Genomic DNA, 23,601 nt, shown 5'->3' with positions numbered 1-23,601 from the left:
ATTTGCCAAACACCAGCACTTGCGGGCGAATCGAGAGGAAAACATTACACGTTATACGTCTGCCATTAATTTTTTTGTTTTGTGTTTTCACAGTTTACATTCGTGCTTATTTAAAATAAGAAAATTAAATGCTTATTATGAAAGTAGGGCACCCACCGAACACGGCACGATACAAGAATCGATGCGGCTATTGGCTCCCGGTTACGAAAATGCTTCCAGCTCGCTGGTAGACTGCAGTTTGTGGCACGTGGACAAGGAGTCACAGCCACGGTGAGATGCACTTTTTTTCGCTATTTTTTATTTTACCAGGTAAAGCCCACTGAGCTATGTAGCTCTTTTTTCAGAAGCGACCTGGCCACAAGTGATAGGTCAACGAAGTGGCTCATCATCACGTAGACATTTATAGCAGCCAAATACTCTAAATGCGTGACGTTGATTCCAAATGTGGGGGGTAAAACCGGAGGACCTGGATAAAAATCCACGTGACCATGGGAAAAAAACGCAAACTCCAAATATACAGGCGTTGGGATCGAACCCACTACCTCCTGCATACCAGGCGCAGCAATTAACATCTCATCAACGCGGTGCCCCCATATCTTCACCACGCCGCCCCCTGGTATACTGGATGTGGTGCTAGACTGGAGTACGTGGCGCGTGACTGGGAGCCACAACCACAACCACAGAGAGAGAGAGAGTTAAACTCAACTGCAAGCGCTTTACCTTTATCTTCGTGTCTCCCCACCCGACGGCCGACTCCGGCCATCCCTCTCCCTGCCGACCGCACCGCAAATCCGCTGAGCCCCACAAAAACGCCACTCGGCACAAAAAAACGAGAAATGCACTCAAAGAAAGCGAGCGGCGCGTCTCCGGCGTGCGAAACCACGGCTCATCGATCTGCAGCTGCAGACAACACCGATGCACGTACCGCAGACGCGGCTAAAAGCTCACGGTAAGCTGCTGTCAATTTTTTTTTTGGTTATTTGCGGTCAGCGGCGGCATCCCTGCATAGCTGCCAGAATCTGCTCCGCGTTAATGATCCATTACGTTGGCAAACAAGTCAAGGACGTTTTTATAACGGCCGAGACAACTGATAGCGTCGGCTCGGGGAGGTCTATCATCCAACAGTAGGTAGATGCGGATTGCTGATGATGTAGGAAATTCAAAGTTTAGCACTTTCTTTGCCCCGTGATTACTTTGTAATCAGCGCGAAAATGTGCCTTTATCCCTCGGTCTTGTTTTTATCGTTGAAGGTGAAGGCGCAGCCCAGCAATGTCTTGTTCACGTCGCTGCTGGGAGAAGAGCCTCCACTCGAGGGAGCTTTCGTGAGCCCCTCCAGAGCGTGCTTTGGCCTCCTCTTCCACGCCGACCAGACGACTTGGAAGAGGTGGGAGTTGCCTACGTATTGGTCCACCACCTGCGGCCTTCCAGTCGGCTGTGTGTGTCCCGTATTTATAGTTTGCTCGGAGCCACAGCCCGTCTCTGATTAGCACGGTCGGCTACGTACGGCACGAAAGAAATTCAACGAACATACACATCAATATTGCTGGGTGGGTAGAGTTCGGGGAAGGGGATTTAATAAACCGTACTTCACCGCTATGCCAGGAGATCAAAATCACGTCCAGTGCGCTCACAGTTATACCACGGCGTCGCGGGGGTTGGTTATCGCGGATTGTTTCCACTGCCGTGCGGGAGATTTAAATCAAACCGGTGACTTCTGGATTGCAAGTCTAGTGCGCTGCTCAGCAAAACGCCGCGGCGGGATCCTTACGAATATTTTTTGTCGTTTCTTTTATTCTTGAAATCCATAGCGGGGCGGGGGGGGGATCCATCCCCCATGTTGGTTTGTGCTCTCGAGACCCACGTGCCCTCTCCCTCCCACGTCCGTCTGTCCGGCCGAGGAGGCTCCTGGCACGAGCTTGACACACAGTGAAACCCTCTCGCGCCCCCCTCACTCCGCCACCACAGCACGCCGCCGCTCCTATTGATCCATCCCACAGCAATTATTGCCGACACCGCCCGCGCCACATATCGCGCCCGAGACACAAGGACACAAGCGGTCGCGGGTAGGAAGTTGCTCGCCAGAACCGACTGTGCTTTCCCGCTTTCAAATCGCTTATCTTGGCCGCTCCAGCGAGGAGCTCCTTCCTCGCGCTCCGCACGACGGCGAGCGGCGCGGATGAGCTTAGCGCGGGGCGCAGTAGATCAATTATCAATCACCTCCCTCCCGGCTTTTTTGATGTACGCGGCCTGCCATTGTGCTGTTTCCGTCGCGCGAATCACGATGAAAATCCGCGAGACGTTCGGCGGCGTCGCCAGTGGAGCGAGTTCAAAACGCGACACACAGCTCCCTCGATCTCCCTCCGCCTCTCCGAAGCGATCGTCGGCGGGCAGACGTTGGAGAAAAGACTTTCCCCCACCCCATTATTTGTTTGTTTTTTATTTTCGCAGTCGAGAAAAGCGACGGAGTGCCAGCCAGGGAACAGGAATGCGTTTTGAGAGAACGTCTCTCTCTCCCGAGGGTGGATTTTTGCATCTCAGGATTGTGGGATATACCGACGGCTTGTGGAAATTTCATCCAGCAGTGAATTGATCACGGCTCATCATCATGATCGCTTTTATTTATGTATATGGCAACAAGCTTCATCAATTGTTGTAAGACCAGGGCAGTGCTATTGTTCAGCATGCAAGTCTGACCGACAGCACAGCATTATGGGTATGACATTCAGGAAGCTGTGATCACCGATTTAAAAAATATATATATTCCTACAGAGCTTGCGATGTTTCACGCCTCATGCTGAACGGCACATTCTCAACACTTGTCGCAAGATGCGCACATTCCAGAGTGACCGGAGTGATCAAAGTTGTGTGAATAAGAGAGCCTGGTCGGCCTCGCATTAATGCCAGTCTCACCAACACCTGCCAAGCGCTGAACGCGTGACAGGGGGACATTTTCACAAACATCAACCTCTCTGTGAACACGAGTTACCTGAAGGTATATTTGCTAGGATGATTTATTTAATAATAATAATAATAACAACAACAACAACAACTCAAAATCAAGTGAAAGTGATTTCCACCTCCAATGAGCGTCGAGGCGATACTCGTCTGCCATTTAGAGCCACGAGTCAGTGGTGGAAATTCCACATTCCTAGAGTGGGGGAAGAGTCCATCCATGGGGCAACCACTGTCGAATTCCCCACGAAGTGGCAAGAATGTTATCAACCTCAGAGAGATGATGATGGGCTGAGACGCCGGCTCTTAAGCGCCGAGACACCTGGTCGGATTAACTGAGCAATGTTGATTGACAAGCAATGTTGAACTTCACATCACTTGGTGACTGGTGATGGAATGGCAGCCAAAGAAGAGAACGTATCCCGAGAGGATGACCATCGAGAAAATGGAGCAATGGGATTGAAAGGGACGGGAGCAGCACTTGACCGTGATGGATCCCAACGGCGTGGAAAAGCCTTCATCCAGCAGTTGATAGACAATGGCTGAACGTGACTGAACTCAAGGAAGGAAGATACATAAACGTGTACATTGTTGCATGCAAGATGCTCTTGGTAAAATCATTGCATCGGCAGGCTCTTTCATTGCGCCCGCCTTACACACGTGCGCACAAAAGCCCCAAAAAATTCCCCGTGTAGCCGTACGGAGCACGGAGACGATCGCGGTCAACGAGAATCTGTTAAGGCTGGCAGTGGCGCGTGAGGTGGGCGGGTGTGGTCACAACCTCGCCTGGCCACCTTTGTCTCTCCAATGCCGACGATATTTCGCAACGCTCGTTGAAGATTTAAGAGTGGACGTAAGCGAGGCCCCATGACTGGTTCGCACGCCACTCGCCACTGATGTTAGCCGTGCGCTCAGGAACTCGCTTGGTCGTGCGTGCAGTGTGCGCTCACCACTTACACCACTGCTCCGCAAGGGAAAAATACACTGGTCAACAAAAAAACCTTTTTTTTTCTGGCCTGGACTTTTGCAGCTATTCTAGACTAATTTCAGGGTGCTGATTCCAAATCTGATCTCAGATTTGCTCTATCACATCTCATTTTTATGCTATCGGCATACCCCATTTTCATTGATTTTACCCCAAATTAACTCTGTCACTTATGATTGCAAGTTGTTGCGAGTCAGTGACTGCTTTAGTGTTAAAATATGGTGCTGTATTTTTAGGATAGTGTGCTTATAATATCATTTAATGTAGATATCCACATTTATTTAATATTTTTCTTCTGCAGTTTTTACTGAAAATGCAATATTTAATATCTCAAAAACCTGATGTGATAGACACAAACTGATGCCAGATTTGGAATCAGCACCCCAAAATTACCTTAAAACCGTTGGAATACCTTATGCCAGAAAAAGTGTGTTGACCAGTGATATCCCCCGTATAGCCTGGAACGGACTGTTGAGGCAACTTCTGTTAGCAAAGCCACCTGAAGGACACACGAGTGGGTAAGTGGCCAACATCGCGCCCGGACGTCTTTGCCTCCCCAGTGCTGATGTTTTTACACGCGGCACCAGGTAGGCATTTAAGACTGAGCCGATCCAGGGGAGAACCAGGACCGGTTCAGATATCATCGTCACCGTGATTGGTCGTGAGCGCAGCACGAGAACCGCTGCGTCACTGCTCCACGCGCACTTCCCAGGCACGCACCCACACACGCGTACCGACACGCACGGACTGGAATAACCTTTGCAGTTCGTCCTTCCTCCCCTGGAGGGAAGGCAGAGCCGAGACGACGGTCATTAGGGTAAGGACCCTTCCAGTCCACACACTTTTCCCCTAAACCTTCGTCAGATTGCCAAACGTAGCGCGGTAATTTCATGTTTGCCACTGCTCCATCGCCAAGCGACTAGAATCACCGAGAATGGGTACCTGATCTCAACAGATCCTCAGAAGAGCTAAGCAAGCTTGAGCCTGGATCATGCTTGGATGAGTTGACGACCATGCACAAAACAGTTAACATCGGCTTTTGTGGGGCTACGCTGCGAGTGCAGCGGGGGTGCAGTGGGATCGATTGCGCTGTACCAAGCTCCAACATCTGCGCTCCATTCCTTCACCGATCCGCACCGATCAGGGTGGTGAACCTTTGGTAAAATCACCCACGTGACCCAGGGCGGCGTGCGGAGGCCATCATCCAGCAGTGGATGGACACAGAATATCTCGACGACGTTATGAGCGCATTTCTCTTCCGGCTCTTGGACAGCGTGCGCGTCGGGCCTGTCCGCACTCGGCCTTTTCCGAACATTCCCACTCATGCTGTTTAATGTCAAGATGGGCTACTAAACCCTTTGGGACGAGGGCTGTAATTTGCAGAGAGCCCCGGAGGTGCGCCGGAGACATCACGGCTAAAGGACGACGGACAGACAGTATGTGTTTAATGTGCGTCTATAGCAGCCAGTGTCATTAAAGTCATTTTCAAACCACTCGTTGTTCGGTTTAACCGAGTGGTGAGGCCGGTGGTTGGGGTTTGCCACCTCTTTCACTGGAGACTAAACCGCGGACAGAATTCTCAGTCAGCACCAGGTCTATCAACACTGTGCAGCTTACGGCAATAACGTTCAACGCAATGCTGGTACCAAATTTCCGCGCAAATAATTTCCTGCCACGTGAACACAGATGCCAATTCGTTTGACAGAAGCACCCAGCTGAGAGTGCTGCAATGCAGCACCATTTAGATGCTGTAGGTAAAGCAAACAATCACTGGCGTTGTTGTTGTTGTTAAAGTTGTTGCTTTTGCGCGAGTCAGTGTACGTACGTATTTACGTTGAACGTCTTTGATACCGTACATAGCCAACCGTGCTCGTCGGAGGTGCGGAGGAAGAACAAACTAACATACAAAACGCGGTCCTTTAAGAAATGAGTGTTCAATCTAGACGATGATTTAAAAGTGCATAGCTCCAGTGGCTTCCTAATATCGGAAGGAAGAGCGTTCCAGACGGCCGCAGAAACCCGTCTAAAAGCGGTGAGCGTCTTTGTTCGATGGCCACCCAAAAGTATCTCCATGCTCAAGAATGCGTGGAGGATTTCTCATCTTAGGCAGCGGCCGTGAGGAAGTGGTGGAAATTCCACATTCCTATGAAAGGGGCCCAGATTATCCACCTCCTGACTCGTGACATTTTGGTTGAGAGTTTAGTGCTCATGACTATTGCACCACACAGCGAGAGGCACATCGTTGATACGCGTTACGTTGTAGGACGATCACTGGATTTCCAATTCACGTATTGTTCGAATAAATGCCGTTTATTACGTTAAAACGTATGTTGGAAAATCGATATGATGGATAACATTGGGATGGGACCTTCCAAAAAAATGTATCTTGCTCACAAGAAGGATAAAGCATTACATCTGCTTGTTTTTTTTCAAATAAAGTAAGTTAGCATGCAGTGAATGAGTTATGTTGAAATGAGCTACTGCGTTGGATGCCATCCAATCATAGACAGTTATAATCAAGAAATTTCCGTAAAATAAGCTCCACAATCAAAATCATAATCAGGACAAAACTAAAAACATACAAATCACAGCACATGGCAGCAGGGGTGAATATTAAAGAGAGAAAAAAAAACGCTGTGTTTTGGAAAATGGTTTAGATAATCAACTGATTCAGTTATTTCTCTTACTTGTTATGGGTAAGGCCCACTGAGCTATTGAGCTCCGTTTCAGAAGTGGTCTGGCCACAAATTATAGCTCAACAAAGTGGATGATCATCATGTGGAAAATTATAGCAGCCAAACACACCAAATGCATTTTTCTAAAAGTGTAGGGAAAAACCGGAGGGCCCGGAGAAAAATCCATGCGACCACGGGGAGAACACGCAAACTCCAAATATACAGGTGTCAGGGTCGGGATGGAACTCCATTACCTCCTGTATACCAGGTGAGGTCGTTAGCATCTCGCCACCATGGCGTGCCAGTCTACTTAGGGAAAATCAGCGGAGTAAAATCCCCGACCGGGATATTAACCCACGATCTTCGAAGAAGTGTGAGTCCAGCGCTGAGAGCCCCTTCCCCACCCGGCGGGGAGTGACGGAGGACGTCCCAACTTCATGCCCAAGAGACGTCACCACGAGCACAGCGCCGCGTTTCCAACCGAGAGATTCCGTCGCGCAGCCCAGAGACAAGCACCTTGCCAGAGCGACCCTCCGTTACATCGAGCGACCCTCGCGGACGCGGACAAAGCGTGCAACATTTGGGAGCAACCCCAGGTTTTTATTCAGGATCTGACTTTTAAAAAAAGTTGCCATGTATAGCGACGTTTTTTTGAGTTGAGCTTCGTCCCGGCGACTTTCGTTTTTTTTTTAAGGAGTTGGCAAGAGGGGGCACGGCACGCAACGCTCGCGGCACGGCACTGCACGCGACCAGCACGACGGTCAAGGAGGTGGTGCAAGAGTTGCGCGCCTACCCGTCTCATCCAGCTCGTCCGACTGCAACTTGGAGCGGCTGCTCAGCCCTGTGGAGGGCGCCCGTTTGGGGGGCATCGGCGCTGCTGCGGAAGGCACAGAGGTGCATCGAGCCCCGGGGGATCGTGCGTCAGTGACGAGGGGGGGGGGGGCGGTAGGAGGTCAAGCGGAGGTCTCAGGGAGCCGGCGGAGAAAAATGTATACGATTTGTTCGTTTTTTTACGGGTGGTGAAATAATTTGCATAACGGGGTGCTGCCGGGGACAAAATGTGTGGGCGGTTTGATGTTTGCGTTCCACGATAACGTGTGAACGTAGTGTTCTCTTGTGGGCTGAATGCATCCTATTTGGCAGTGTCGGTCACTGCGGATGCAGTTCATGCTGGGTAACCATAAGCCTGCAACCAGCACGGTCAGCCATGGTTCAAATAACCCCCAAGATCTGCTAGGCAGGGGTGGCAGGGAGGCCCTCATCTAGCGGTGGATAGACCAACGGTTGGAACACGTACCGTACCGCGTTCGCAATTTTGTCGTTTTCGCTCCAGTCAAGTTGTGCATCCCCCACCCCCGCAACATCATGCAACTTCCACCGACACCAGGCAGTCTCCGGGCTGCGGTCGTCCTCGTAAGTGAGAGCTGCTGAGCTCAGCGGGGCGCCGCACCGTGCTGAAATCAAGGTCGAGTATCGGCGGATTGGCGCCACGTGCGTCTTGGGGACTTAGAGAGCGAGGGGGGGGTCCTGATGGGGCGCGAGGACTCGTTGCGCCTCGGGCGGGCGGTTCAGAGCGTGGTCTTCGCCGGCTCGCGATCGATGGGAATTGAGCGTGCGACTCAAGTGGGGGGGGGGGGGGGACCGTTGTTTGAATAATCAATGTCGGCACTGATCTGAAGGAGCTGCCTTTGAATGTGACCGCCGCGGTAACAACGCAAGGTGCTGGTCCAAACGTGGATATTATTTTCGCTGCGAAGCATTTTGATTGTTGAAAAACAAAGACAAGCGCGACAATCAGCGCTGCTGCTGCCGCCGTTGGTAGACAGGCAGCGATGCAGTTTCGTGGAACATTGTCCATTCTCGCGTTCACAATGCATGCTTCAAATCGTGTGCAAGAGAATTGAACACTGAGCATTCATGCAAATGACCGTTTATGTAAATGATGTACTCACAGTACATTGAGGATAACCGAGCAAACACAACACTGTACAATTGAGTAGCGATACAAATTAGAAGCAATGCAAGTGAGAAGGCACAAAAAAACACAGGACGGAACAGTAATACATTTCTGTGATCACACGGGAACATCGATTTGTGACAATTCCTCGAATCGCTGCTGACGGTGGTGGTGGAACCAGAGGGTTAGCATGCATCGCCTCGACCAATCACACTCGGGATTATCTGTGTCACTCCAATCACATGGCCACGTATCGACCAATCACGGTGGCTGCGAGAGACGCGCCGGGAGAAAATCATACGGCTGTGCGGACAGCGACCGTGCATTAACGCGCGCGCGCGCCCTGACAGGCGTGAACGCGCGCGGAATCTATCATGAGGTCTCCTATGCCCAGCCACCGCTCCCCTCTCCCACTACCACAGGTTACGCAAGGCACTGCATCTGCCGCTGACGCATACATCTCTGTTTACCGCGGTGGGGGCCCGCAACGCAACCAATCATCGACACACTGGCTCGTGTGGATTCGAAAATTTCACTACGAGGAATAATGATCATCTTGGTTCTTTCGTTAAAGTCACGTAGAAGGGAAATAATAAAATAAAAAAAATAAAACATAACAAAATAATTCTCACGACGTTTCGGCTGCTTGCGTTGTGGCCGAAACGTTGAAAAACAAAGACAAGCGCGAAATTAGCATAATAAAATAATTCTCACGACGTTTCGGCTGCTTGCGTTGTGGCCGAAACGTCGTGAGAATTATTTTATTATGCTCATTTTTATTATTTAATTCTTTCCCTTCTACGTAACTTTACCGAAAGAACCTAGAAGATGAATCCCTGCAGTCACGAAAGCTTTAAATCTAGAGGAATAATGAGTTACGTTCATTGGCCGCTTAAATATCCCCGGCATCTCAAGGAGCCTTCCATCACATCTCAATCATTCCCAACGTCCAGACTTGTAATTGTTCAACGTTGTGAATTGCTCTTCAACGTACCGGCGTGCTGTAGCAACAGCAAATTGTCGCTGTGTTCGCGTCACTTCAATTGTTTGGCTACGTTGGGGGCGCGTGACTCGTCACGTCTGTCAACCTTCGGTAGTCGCGCCTCGAGCGGGCGGTTTGGAGCGCGGTCATCGCGGATGGCCATCGATGGCGATCGATGGGGATTGATGGCGATTGATGAGGATCGACGAGGATCGATTCGGGATCGATGGCACGCGATTCAAGTGCGACCGTCACTTATTTCGCGAGGAGGAGGGTGTACGACACACATCGGCATTCTGGCACAATAAAATAATGATGTCGTTTTTCTCTCTTCATTTCACTCGAGGGGACCCCCTAATGACAGCTGGCCCTATCATCAGTGGAGTGGTGCGGGAGGGGAGGTGGGGAAGGTGAATTGAGTCGCGTGTGTCGGGGTCGATATTTGTTTCAGTTCATATACTGAATGTGAAGTGATGGTACAGAGGTTGGGGTTGGAACATTGTGCTCCGAATTTGGTGACCTTGGTTCGATTTTCCAGCCACGGCTAACATCCGTGGCGAGTGATAGCTGAACAAGTGTTGCCCAACCCGCACTGACCAGCGTGGGGAAGTATGGTCAAACAACTCCACGGGAACAACAAGACGTGCAGAGGCTTCAATCCAGCAGTAGATTGACAAGAGCTGTCACATTGTTGTGTTGTATGTACTGCACGTAACGGGCTCGTGTGAACCGATGGATCCAGACTGATACAGTCACCCCTTTGTTCAAGAATCGATTGTGGAGTGAAATCACGATCGCGAATCGTGACAATTCGTCGAATTGCGCGGAGGCTAAGCCGTTACACATCTACTCGCTCGCACGATGCTCCTGGCACGGGGATCAATGTAGCATCTCTCAAATCTTTTATCCCTTCTCAGTCACGTGCACAGCCAAGAGGACTGTGGTTGCTTTTTTTTGCCTAATTTATACCTTCCGCGTGGATTGTAAACGTACCTTACTTTGCGTAAAGCGTCAATGTGCAATTGTTATTCATGCTTCGTGTGTTACTTTACGTTTTGTGCACGTACGTGCTTCTGACATTGTATCACAACTACTAGATTTATTGTCGTGTACTCAGGTCTCGCTTAAACAAAAAAAAATCGGTCTCTCAACGGGTTACAAAGCACAAGGAATGAATGATGTCTTTCAGACAAACTGTGAAAAATCCTAGACGTACCAAAAAAAATTGCCCAAGATCAATAACTCCACCGCTGAATTGCACATTCGTCCGGATCCGTGCGCCAAGTAAAAAGTGCAATTTTTTAAAGTCAACATTCATCTTCAAGAAAAGCTATTCGTTAATGAAAGTTGTGACACAAGCTGGCTATTCACTTATTTATTCTGAAACTCAATTTGAAATGTTGCAACTATTGTAAAATGAGGAAGAGGAGAATGGGGTGCAGCTTGGGACCACATCAATGTACGGTGACAGCTTCACTTAAAGGCGGTTCTGCCGCAGCCACCGCTGCCTCGATGGGCCCAGCAGGAATGGTCATTACCCCCAGTGCGAGTCACAGTTACACATTCGCACGGCCACGGAATGCAAATAGAAATTTCCCCCGCAAACTTCCATTCATCGCTCCCATTCCTAAGCCGTCACGCAGGCGTCGCCTTCTCGGCAATGGAAAACTAGGTCACAGTCAGTGTGGGATTGGGGAGGACTCAATTAACGAGCGACTGTTAATTTTAGGGGGGGGGGGGGGGGATCCTTGCCACATCGCGGGTGCCAGCGAACGTCTCGAGACTTGGCAGAGCATCCCAATGAGGCTCCCCGTGCCACCCCCCCCCCCCAAGACTCTCCTCTCCTGTCTTATTGGTTGCCGCCTCGTCTCGTGGGAAGAAGAAGGGGAGCCGGGAGTCAAGCCATCCGCACGCCACTCAGAACCACTTCTGACCATCGTCATTACCATCATGATCGGTAATATTTCAATTGCAAATTCACCGCGCTTCCTCGAAGCAATTGTTGTGATTCCCCCAGACTGCGTACATTTGCTGACGTATACCGCTCCTGCGCTTCTCTTTAGCGCGCTCCCTGCCTGGTCCCTCGCTCCCTCGTTCGCTGGCTCGCTCTTTCCTCCTCCTCCTTCTCAGCAGGAGTCACCATGACAACCCACAAGGCAGCGAATGTATCGTCGTCAGCTGCAAGCTGCGTTTAATGGGCGTCCCAATTACGCCTCCCGTAATGCTCGGCTGTGCACTCCCCCGTGTGCATGCGAGCGCGCGCACTACCGCCCGGAACACGCGCGCGCACGCACGGCTCCGAGCGTGATTCACGAGCACAGGCTCGGTGAGTTCGTCTGCGGCACCAGCGATGGCTCAGCTCAATGCAGTGGCGTAGTGCGGTTGGTACGGGCCCAGGTGCAAGGATTACATTCCCACACCAACACCACCACCCCGTCTAATGGGCGCCGCAGTGGTGAGACGTTAACTCCCTCGTCTGATATGTAGGAGGTTGTGGGTTCGACCCTGACGCCTGCTGCATATTTGGAGTTGCGTGTTCTTCTCGTGGCCACGTGGATTTTTCTCCACGTTTAGAGTATTTGGCTGATATAAATTTTCACACAACGATAAGCCACTTCGTTGAGCTATCATTTGTGGCCGTGTCGCTTCTGAAAAGAAAGAGATATATAGCTCAGCAGGCCTTACCTGGTAAAATAAAATAAAATTGTTTAAATAGTTTAGTTTAATTCCACCCCCGCTCTTCGTGGCCCACCAACAGCGATGCCTCTGGCTCAATGCAATGCTGTTCGATGCGCATGGAAGATGAAAGCTGACCGCTAAAATTAGGCCTTGCTGTTGGCTACAAATGTTCTTGACGCACGCGCTGCCGTTATTTCTGGGCTGTCGAAGCGTCAACAATGCATCGATTACCGTCATTTTTATTCTCTCGCGATACACGCGGCGACGAATCGTGCGCGCGTGCATAACAATGATTTTCTCTTCATGTGTCATTTTTAACTGGGTCACAGCTGCTATATTTAGTGTAATTGAAAAAAGAATAAAGGATTGTTTTTAATCGAACCGTGACCTTGAATCCTGACAATTCAACTAATAGTAATAGGTTTTTACCCTTTCAACTGGTACAAAAAACTGACACCTTTATACAAGGCATCATGTTTTTGTACCAGTTGAAAGGGTAAAAACCTATTACTATATTTTGCCACTGGTAAAGGAGATGTCTCATAGTGTAAATGCAACTAATCTCGAGGGGGCTGAGGGGTTCATTGTTTCACCTTGACTCGGCAATGTTTAAAACAATCAAAAGGTTTTACTCCCAGTAGGTTGTGGGTTTTTTTAATTACCAACAAGAGGCAATCTGCATGGCTGTGCTGACAAAATTAACAATAACCCCTAACCTGAACAAATTGGAATTATGCCAAGTGAATTTCAACTGTTATTTCCCAACTAACCCTACAACTTTTGGTCCAAATCCCAAGCTAAAAGTAAGCCACGTGAACAGATAAATAGTTGCTCGCAAATAGATCTTCTAACCGGACTTTGACGGCACGTAAGAAAGCGAGCGTGCTTGGGCACAGAGGCTGACGGAGCACAATGCGCCAGTGGTTTGTCTCTGTCCGTAACGAACCTCACCTCCCAGCCTTTTAAAATTGTCTGCCAGATCTCGTGGGGGGAGGGGGGGCGGGCCTTATACAGACGCCATCCCAATTCCTCTGCCTGTCAGGCTCTCTCGACGAAAATCCCTTTGGGCGAAAAAAAAAACCGCAATCAAGGAAGAAAACAAGTCTCTCTCGCCCGGGCAGCCGCGTGGCACACACCGCTTCGACGGCGAGCGTTATTTACATTCCATTGCTGCGAGTTCACTCGATTGCACATTAAATATTTACCGCAAACAGCCCGATAAATGCCACGGCGCCAGATTTGCGATGGCAGCACGAGAGCATCCTTGATGAGAGGGGTTAAAAACAACAACGAAAATCGGCCGCCTTTTAAAGCGAGGGCGATACATATTCTTACTGCTCAGCGGATGGTTGCCTAGGAAACAGAATCCGACATCTCGGGAATCGGGACAAAACAGACCTCCGGTGTGCGTGCGAGAAACACGGCTGCGGTGGCGGCGGCGGCTGCGGTGGCGGAGACACACAAAAAAACCACGAAATAAATCGGCGATGGAGAGTGAGAGAAGCTCTCTGAGTATGCACAGAAAATATTAAACCGTGTAACAAGCGGCGTCGTTAGATCGAGAGAGAGAGAGAGTTCCCCGTGAGGTCGTTCATTCCGCTGCCTTCCGATGGCTCATAGGAGCTAAAAAAACGAGATACGGCGAGCAATTTAAATCTCTTTTGAAAGTCGTCAACGCTGGCTCGAGCCTTGTGTGTGCACACGCATGCATGAGTGAGTGGGCGAGCACGTGGCAGCATCCTGCACCCTGCACCCCGTGATTGAGCAAGCACATGGAAGCACCCTGCACCACATGCGAATAAGTGGCAGCTGAGAGAGAGAGAGCCTGGAACAAAATTATACGATGTATATATATTTTAAATAACACCGCGTGGGCTTGGATGTGGAACCCCCACGTGCTTATGAAATAATCGCGGCCGCGAGGCGTGATGATGTGGGAGGGAACGATGCTCACGAACAAGCACGGGCTCCCACCAGTGTATCTGGGGGCGGGAGGGAGGGGGGGCAAAGGGGAGCTGACAAACACCCCCCATGGAAGGATTGGAACGCTTCTACACCGCTAATGCTCCACACTTTTTACCTGCCACGAGCGCCTCCGAGTGCCGGCACGTGACGCGATCCTCTAACAGAGGAGGGACGGTGCGGACGTTAATTAAAGCGTCGCAAGTTCCTGCCGGCTCTGCTGTCCGGACTACAGATTTTTATTTCTGCTCCAGAAAAAATGAGAAGCAGCTTCGCCTCTAAGGAAGAGGTGATGTGCTCCGATCACGCGCTTGTCTATTCTTAGGATAAAGCAATCGCCCTTTGGTGACATCGCTGATGAACTCTCGCGCCCCAACACGCACTTCTAACGGCTTCCGCGTTCGATTCTAGACGTTTAACCTGCGCCTCGTTCGCCCGCGAGAGGCAACCCCGCACAAGGTGACCGCACAGAAGGCGACCCTGCACAAGGTGACCCCGAAAAGGTGACCCTGCAGGAGGTGACCCCTAAAAGGCGACCCCGCAAAAGGCGACCCCACAGAAGGTGACCCCACAGAAGGCGACCCGAAGGAAGGTGACCCCAAGACCGTCGACCCCACAGAAGGTGACCCCACAGAAGGTGACCTCAAGGAAGGTGACCCCAAGAAAGGTGACCCCAAGACCGTCGACCCCACAGAAGGTGACCCCACAGAAGGCGACCCGAAGGAAGGTGACCCCAAGAAAGGTGACCCCAAGACCGTCGACCCCACAGAAGGTGACCCCACAGAAGGCGACCCGAAGGAAGGTGACCCCAAGACCGTCGACCCCACAGAAGGTGACCCCAAGAAAGGTGACCTCAAGAAAGGTGACCCCAAGACCGTCGACCCCACGGAAGGTGACCCCACAGAAGGTGACCTCAAGGAAGGTGACCCCAAGAAAGGTGACCCCAAGACCGTCGACCCCACAGAAGGTGACCCCACAGAAGGCGACCCCAAGAAAGGTGACCCCAAGACCGTCGACCCCACAGAAGGTGACCCCACAGAAGGCGACCCCAAGAAAGGTGACCCCAAGACCGTCGACCCCACAGAAGGTGACCCCAAGAAAGGTGACCCCAAGAAAGGTGACCCCAAGACCGTCGACCCCACGGAAGGTGACCCCACAGAAGGTGACCTCAAGGAAGGTGACCCCAAGAAAGGTGACCCCAAGACCGTCGACCCCACATAAGGTGACCCCACAGAAGGCGACCTCAAGAGAGGTGACCCCAAGACCATCGACTCTACAGAAGGTGACCCCACAGAAGGTGACCCCAAGAAAGGTCACCCCACGAGTGAGCCCCACGCACCTCGATGCACCATGGCCCCAGAACGGTTGTCCTGCATCTCTATTTACATTTTAAAATATTCTCCCAATTGTATCACAAACATTCAATCGTTTGCGAAATCACGAGATGAAGAATCAATCCGGACGCCTTGCATTAAACTGCAGCACCAAATTTAATGCGGTGGCTCTTTTGTTCCGGCATTGGTCGGTGATCAGGGTAAGGAAGCCTCCTGGATTCGAACTCAGGAATCTCTGCGGTGCCAGCTCAGCGACCTGACCTCTGTTCTTTACCAAAACACGCGTTTGTCCTTTTGAAGTATTCAATTTGTAACAATAACGTCATGGTTCAAGACACGCAGCAAGATGATGTCACACGGCGTATGATACTTGACGTCATGAGATGTCGTCCCTCGTAACGACATGATTGGTAGGGCAGAGGGGGTGGGGTGCACGCTTCTTGATGGCGCTGGTTTTGCGAATGTTATTGGCACTGATTGTCATCTCCAAGATTTTGGGAAATGCCCTCGTCAATTTTGGCAAGTTTTCCACAGGGCAAGTCTCGAACAGCAACACAGCTTTACACTTAAGTTGTGTTCATGTTGTATCATCTTCACGAGGGCTATTGTGCCCTACTTATTTACAGACAGACTGATGGGTGGACGGACAGAGCCAATGCATCAACGCTTTTCAACTCATGTTAACTAATGTTCACTAAATTTCGATTTAAAGCTTTCGTGACTGCAGGGATTCATCTTCTTGGTTCTTTCGGTAAAGTCACGTAGAAGGGATATAATAAAATAATAAAAATAAAACATAATAAAAATTTTTTATTATTTCCCTTCTACGTGACTTTACCGAAAGAACCAACAAGATAATGTTCACTAATGTTGAAATTCCTTGAAACGAATGTTTATGGTCCAAATGAGGACTCCTGTTGCCTTGTGGGCCATCATTTAGCGGGAAAAACAGTGGTGTGGGTGTTTGGTTCATTGGGTTTGGGAGAAAGAGGGATAAGGAAGAGGAGGGATGAGAAGGAGGGATTAGGAAGTGGAATAAGGAAGAAGAATGTTGAAGAGGGATAAAGACGAGGCATAAGGAAGAGGGCTAAGACCCCAACGGAACCATGGTCACCTGTGCACATCACAGCTGCAGTGACATTTACCCACTGTGGATAAACCAATATTCGACCTCATTTATTCACCCCCCCCCTCCCCCCCACGTTGCAGAAAAGCTCTGTTGTAGCTTGTGACCATTTACTTGTTAAGGGTCATTTCAAAAGGCGGCGACTTTGAGTGAACCGCAGGCGAGTGCGATTGGTTACGCCGTAATTCCTTTTGTTCCCCATCGAAAACGCAGGATCTAATGCCCGCGTGCCGAGGTGAGGAAGGATTTCTTTCCACAGGAGATTATAACGATGGATATTGGAGCACGATAAGGATTTTAATGTATAGGGCGCTTGCTTATTAAACGCATTCGCAACACAAAGCACAGAACAGCACTTCTCATCTCAGCCCTTCCAATGCCCTACTTTAGTTTATCCAAGGGGACCCCCTCCCCCCAGTGGCAGCTGTCCCTGCGTGGTGCAAGGTGAACACAGCAAGTGGGTATCAGTCTGCCGCTCGGGAGCGATGTTGCCATGTACATCTTTACCAACGAAGCAATTTGCTGGAACTTCATCAAAATTGCCACAATTCGGAAAACCAATAAAGCGGCACACGTGGCCGACTGTGTCATGACGATGACGATCAATCTTCGATCTACCTTTCCTCCGTCCACCTTCATCATCGTTGGGCGGGTGGCTGACAGTGATGACCTTGAGCTCCAGCCGGTTGCCGCCCTGCCGGATCATCTGCACCACCTGTCGGTGGCCGGCCTTCACCACGTTCTCCCCGTTCACCTGGCCAGTGGGGGGCAAGAGATCGGAGGTCAAGTTGGGGCGCGACGACATTGCCAAGGTAAGATTTGAAGTTCTCGTGACTGCAAGGATGCATACTCTTTGGTTCTTTCGGTAAAGTCACGTGGGTGTAAAAAAAAAATTAAAACTAAGAATAAAAATGAAGCATAAAATAGAAATAACTCAATTAAATCACGACGTTTCGGAAGCAACACAAGCTTCCGTCATCAGGTGGGACAACCACAGCAAAAAACAAAATTACTGTAGTGGGCGAATTTTTTTTTTTTTTCACCTACGTACCGACGTGACTTTACCGAAAGAACCAAGGTATTTTACGTTCCCATTTCCCTTGCCCAGCGTCCGCGTTTCCGGTCCGTGCACCATGCCCAAGCACCCTCCGAATAGCGCGGTTGACTACGTGCGGTGGTCGAAAGAAGTTCAACATCTACGTACATACATACAAGCATCTACTTACACATATGTCTGCCTGCTTTAACAAATACTGCTGGACAATATTAGTCCAGAAGGCGTATTGGGTTTATGGACTGAATACATATATTTACTTTTATATGGAGGCAAACTGAAATAAATCAATGTATTTGCTTATTTGTATATTTACTTTATTGCTCATATCACTCCAGAGCAGTGCATAATGAGTGTGTATATAAATGAAATGTGGCGATAAAAATATGAAAGAGATATAAACTCAAAAACCTGGCAGGAATGCTGCAATTTATGAAGAATCCTTGCTCACTCCATCAATGTGCATTTGCTAATGCACATCACATGTTTGACAGCTCTCTCATTTTAAAGTGAGAACATGCGACGGGTGGGAAAAAAAAAGTTGGTGTCTATAAGCTTGTCAATGTCAGCCAACATGTCTGGCATTTCTTTTCGCGAAAAAAAAACATGTCGTTCCTCGGGTGAAAATTGCACAACGCTTCAGAGCAATTGAGAGGAAATCGCGCGCAGAACGCAAACCAACGCTACATTCGCTCGCGCACCTCCGTTTCGCGGGGACGGGGCCCTGCCCTCGTGGTTTTATCCGTGGCCAATCAATGGCAGACGCCCTGAGGTCAGAGCGAGGTGATGTCTTAAGAGCCCAACGGTTGCCGTTTTAAATCAACCAATTTCGCCAATTGCACTTTCGCTTAATGGCTACAACAAAATTTAACTTTTTCTTCTTCCACCCCCTCGCCCCGCCACCTCCCTGCCCCCACCTCTCCAATTTTGCCACCGAAAAAAAAAAGAAATAAAAAATCTCGCCAAAAATAAACAGCCCGGTCCTTCGGAGATGGCCGCGTCATTCGGTGGCTGTTCAAACAGCATCGGGGTTTGGGTAAGACAGGGGCCGCTGCTCTCGTATCAGTGGCGACACGACTTGAAAGCCGAAGCCATCTCTTTGCTCGGCGGTGTGTTTCCTGGATTGTACCACGTGCGGTTTGGCACGAGGTGCCAACGTTTCACTCCACATGGGTTGGGAGCGTTTTCAGAAACCGAGTTTTTTGGTTTTTGTCAACTGAATTCAGTTCCACGTGCTGGGAGCTTCCTTCTCAGAGCTCGGTTCCTGTAGAAGAAGGGGAAGCTCCGAGCACGTCGAAAATTCATTCCTACAGGAACTGAATTCAGCTTCTGAAGAGGAAGCTCCCGGGCACGTTGAAAGACACATTGGGGACACTTTGCTGAACGACAGGTGGCACGATACGAAAAACACACCGGAGGGCTGCGGCAGTACCATCCTTTTGCGCTTCTTATCTGAACACGAGGCCATAAATGTAGAGAAGAAGAATAAATCGCTGAACAAGGCAATGCATCTCAATTACACCGTTTGCGCCAAAGAGCGTAGAATTAACAAACGATGCTGCCGTCACTGTGAATCCCAAGCCAACGCAAAAATATTCTGTACCTCGGTGCCAACTCAGCCCTAAAGATTATCGAAAGACAAAAAAGGGCTCCAGGAAATGATCCCAACGATCCCAAGCAGGTAAAGCTAAGAGCCCCCCCGCAATTGCTTACTCACTGTTTGGCATAAGGGCCTGCACTTGAAGGAGCTATAGAGAGGCCCTCAGGAGGTAATTTGGCCTACTCTGCTATGCTGGTCAGATGTCTTGGAAGACGTGGGAGAACCCAGCCCCTTTACCCCACCAACCGCGACCTGCCTATCCACTGGTGACCCCCCTCCACCCCTAGTTTTGCAAGTCCGGTACGCTAATCATTACAACCACAACGGCATCCATATCCCCAAACAGGGCCCACGTACAAACAATCCTTTTGAAGGACTTTTGAAACCCGTTGATGCTTTCGTGGGAACAAACGCGAGAGCGTTCTGGAGATGCTGCCACGGTGCACAGATACATGTCACAGTGCATCAGCCTTGCCCGCTCCCAAGTGCAATCAAAGGCTTTCACAAACACTGCACTTTCCACGGGCACACCACATTCTTCACATCCGCACTTCATCCCGGGCGTGTGCCTCTCACTTATACATCAACGTCACAAATGAAAATAAGCATTCAGACGTCGGCTGCGTCGTGATAAATACTGTAGCGGCATAAAAACGAGAATGAGACAATACTGTTACGTGTTTCCCCCCCCCCCCCCGCTTGATCTCATGACAATTTCATGATTACGTTTGTATTACGTAGGCACGTACGATTACGTATGTATTATACATGGGAGCGCCGCTCAAGGAAATGCGGCGAAGGCTTTGGAAACGCATTTGCGCCGTCACACAAAGTGCTCGCCGAAGAGACCGCTTGGAGGAACGCGATGTCCGCGGTGACGCACGCTCACAACTTCATAATCCTCCTCCAGCAACGGTGGGCCGCATTCACCGGCACCCAGCAGAGAACACAGTGGCAAGGTCACAGCCAGACCATTCCCATGGACTCCTGACAGCCATCTCAATTTCATAATCATCGTCGCCGTGATTATTCAGCAGCCACGATCTATCAACTGCTGGATGAAAGCCTCCCCCCCCCCCTCCCCAAGCCGTCTCTATCTCTCACTCAGGTCAATTTTACAAGCAGGCATTTCTCCACGCTTCTTTTGCACACTCTTGCCATCAATTCACACGTTGGAAATGTGATCGTACTGGGTTGGGTTTGAGGTGTTGTACACACCTGGTTGGACGCATGAGATGGGATAGAAGAGGGGTCAGGGGGTTGGGAGGGAGGGGTCGGGGGGCGGTGAGATGCTATGTTTGAAGGCACAAACACACTTTTCAGATAAAAAAAAAAAATGATAAAAATAAATCACCTTAATTAACCCAAACTCCAATTACCAATTTGTACACTTGTCAAATGTATTTTAATTGTCATGAGAAAAAAAACCGAATGCCACGTCTTTGAAATTGTAATGGAGCTACTTAGCAGTCAACCACCATCGCAGCGTGCATTCGAATAAATGTTATCATAATAATAATTGACATTCCCTTTGTTTATCCACTGCTGGATCAAAATCTCGCCCCACGCCTTCTGTTCATGGACGCTGTATGACCATACTTCCCCATGCTGTTCCGGTTGAAAAGTTGGCCGTGGCCAGGATTCAAACTCATCTCACTGGGTTGACAGCGGCGTGCGCTTAAACCACTATGACATCCTGCCTGAGAAATACAGCGATGATAAATAAATAAACCGGCAAACATTATTACAGTAGCCACGGGCATCTTAGGTTTGCAGGTGGGCTTGGTGAGCAAGGAAAGTGGCTTAAACGTGAATTGCAGATGTCCCAGCGTGAGGAATGATGTGGAATGCCCATTTCTCAAGAGACGAGTGAGCGAGGGAGTGAGTGAGTGAGCGAGGGAGGGAGCGGGGGAGCGAGTGACTGAGCAAGCGAGCGAGCGAGTGAGCAACCAGCTTGAGACATCCATACCAAAAGCAATGAGAAATAGATTATGATCATCGGAGATACATCGCCTGCACACACTAGGCCTGCAATGTTCCACTGGGGGTTGTGTTTAAGAGGCCAATCCACACATTAATCAAGAGGTACGAGTACCTCCGAGCACTTAACATTTTAATTTTTCCACCCGGCAGTTTAGTGCGCGTAATTTAGCATTTCCATTTTATATTATTATTATTATTACTACTACCAAATGGACAACAGTGGGCAGTACTCGCTTTAATCGTCACTAAATAAAACTCTTCCTTTATTCTGACGTTATTAACGCAATGAGATGGTGCTCGGGAAATCCCATAAATCAGTTGCATGAAGAAAAAATATGAAGGCCTCTTGGAGTTTTGTTGAACTGCATTTTTCGTAAACAAACGTTTATATTATTATTGAACTATAAAAAAACTCAAAGGGTGGGGTGGTTTGGGGGGTGAAGAAGCTGATTGAGCATCCCGTCAGCTACCACCCCTCCGCTTGGCCCATGGGGCATTGCCGAACGGCCATCACTAACGGGTAAAATGTGGCCTGGATCCTAGAGGTGGGGGGGGGGGGCTGGACAAAAATACAGCAGGATCAACAAAACCCACGGTGGTTTTTGTTGACCACGTTCAGGCTCGGGCCATCTCTCAAGGTCACGGTTAGGTCACAAAAGATAAAGTTACGGGCAGCATCGCAGCATGGAGAGAACGGGTCGTAAAATGATAGCAGTTTGTGTCCCGCGGATAGGGAAAAACTATTTACTAACTATAAACTATTTGGTTTATTTTACCAGGCAAGGGCCAGTGAGCTATGCAGCTCTTTTTTCAGAAGCGACCAGGCCACAAATGATAGCTCAACGAAGTGCCTTATCGCGTGGAAATTTATAGCAGCCAAATACTCTAAACGCGTGTTCATTCTAAATGTGGAGGGAAAAACCGGAGAAGAAAAGCCCAAGCAGCCACGGGGAAAGAGAATGCAAACTCCGAATATACAGAGGGCATCAGGGATGGGATCGTACTCACAACCTCCTGTATACCAGGTGAGGAATATAACATCTCACCTCCTTGCCACCAATAAAGCTGAATCAAGCTGTTCCGGTTTGAGGCAGGCACCTGCGAGCACTGTGAGTGTCCGTACACCCGCAGCATGTTGAGATTTTGGGTGCGAGAGACTCATGAAACTTTGGACAAAAATTGTGGTACGTTTGAACATTCTTCTCCCTTAAACGAGGCAATGTAAATGCCAATTGTGCTGATGACGGAAACCTTTAAATACACGGTAGTGCATGCACAGCAGTCTCAGTACTGAGTCAGTACCCAGGAGCTGCGTACATTTCATCTAATTAGAGTGCAGTAGCTCAATTTAGTGAAACATATATTCAATAGAGGGTTTCCAGTCGTACATATAGCATGCAAGCAGCAACTAATTATAGTATAGCAGATATTGTGTGTGTGTGTAACCTATAATCTAACCACTCCTATGGGTACTGTTTGGTTCTTTCGGTAAAGTCACGTAGGTATATAATAAAATATAAAATAAATCACGACGTTTCGTGCGCAACACACAAGCTTTCCCACCTGATGACGGACGCTTGCGTTGCGCCCGAAACGTCGTGATTTATTTGTATTTTATTTTATACCCACGTGACTTTACCGAAAGAACCAAAGAGTATGGATTCCTGCAGTCACGAAAGCTTCAAACCAAAATCACTCCTATGGGGTTTATTTTGTATTCTTTTTGTTGTCTTCTCTGACCCGCTCCCACTGGACATCAGTGAAAAAGAGCCTCAGAGCTCATTGGAAATGTCCAGAATGAATAAAGATTATGATTTAGATTCAATAACCACTGGGAACCATTCGCTCTTTGGGGCAGCAACACAGCCGAGCAGTGGCCAGTTTTGCCGCCTGTTCCAGAGGTCCGCGGCTCGAGCCACGAGGCCGCCCTGGTAAATGCTGTTGGCGTATTAGGCGGAAAAATGCCTGCTGGTCTACTTCACAGCGGGCGTTAACGATCCCGCGATGATATTCGAAAAAAAAATATGCCCTTGTGTGCCGGCATCGTGGTCCAAGTGTGGCAACATTTGAAAAAATACCCAAAAATTACTCCAATTGGGAAAAACACGGCGTAATCACCCCCCACAGCAAAAACTAAAACGAAACAACTTTTTTTTTATTTTACCAGGTATAACCCACTGAGCTATACAGCTATTTTCAGAAGTGGTCTGGCCACAAATGATAGCTCAACAAAGTGGCTTGTCATCATGTGGAAATTTATAGCAGCCAAATACTCTAAACGCGTGACGAATATACAGCAGGCGTCAGGGTCG

The 23,601-nt window shown here is 49.3% G+C and overlaps 1 protein-coding gene and 1 long non-coding RNA gene across 8 annotated transcripts in view; both read right to left on the bottom strand.

Annotated features, from left to right (window-relative positions):
• The window catches only part of LOC144933883 (SH3 and multiple ankyrin repeat domains protein 2-like), a 140,999-nt gene that overhangs the window by 26,608 nt on the left and 90,790 nt on the right, over positions 1-23,601 (bottom strand). For 5 of the 7 annotated variants that reach the window (XM_078859158.1, XM_078859161.1, XM_078859159.1 and 2 more), the window contains 2 exons: positions 17,271-17,406; positions 7,406-7,489 (listed from right to left, as the gene is read on the bottom strand). In XM_078859158.1, the coding sequence (XP_078715284.1) occupies positions 7,406-7,489; positions 17,271-17,406 (220 nt within the window). The remainder of the gene's footprint in view (positions 1-7,405; positions 7,490-17,270; positions 17,407-23,601) is intronic. The other 2 variants (XM_078859160.1, XM_078859162.1) reach the window with 1 other exon arrangement.
• LOC144933885 (uncharacterized) lies at positions 11,281-12,547 on the bottom strand. The gene is made up of 2 exons (XR_013637103.1): positions 12,237-12,547; positions 11,281-12,199 (listed from the first exon to the last, which is right to left on the bottom strand). It is a non-coding gene; the product is annotated as an uncharacterized LOC144933885 (long non-coding RNA).

Source organism: Lampetra fluviatilis, chromosome 8, assembly GCF_964198595.1.
Source record: "Lampetra fluviatilis chromosome 8, kcLamFluv1.1, whole genome shotgun sequence".
NCBI classification, from domain to species: Eukaryota; Metazoa; Chordata; class Hyperoartia; order Petromyzontiformes; family Petromyzontidae; genus Lampetra; species Lampetra fluviatilis.
Note: the sequence above shows the minus strand (reverse complement) of the source record. Positions and strands in the feature narration are given on the sequence as shown.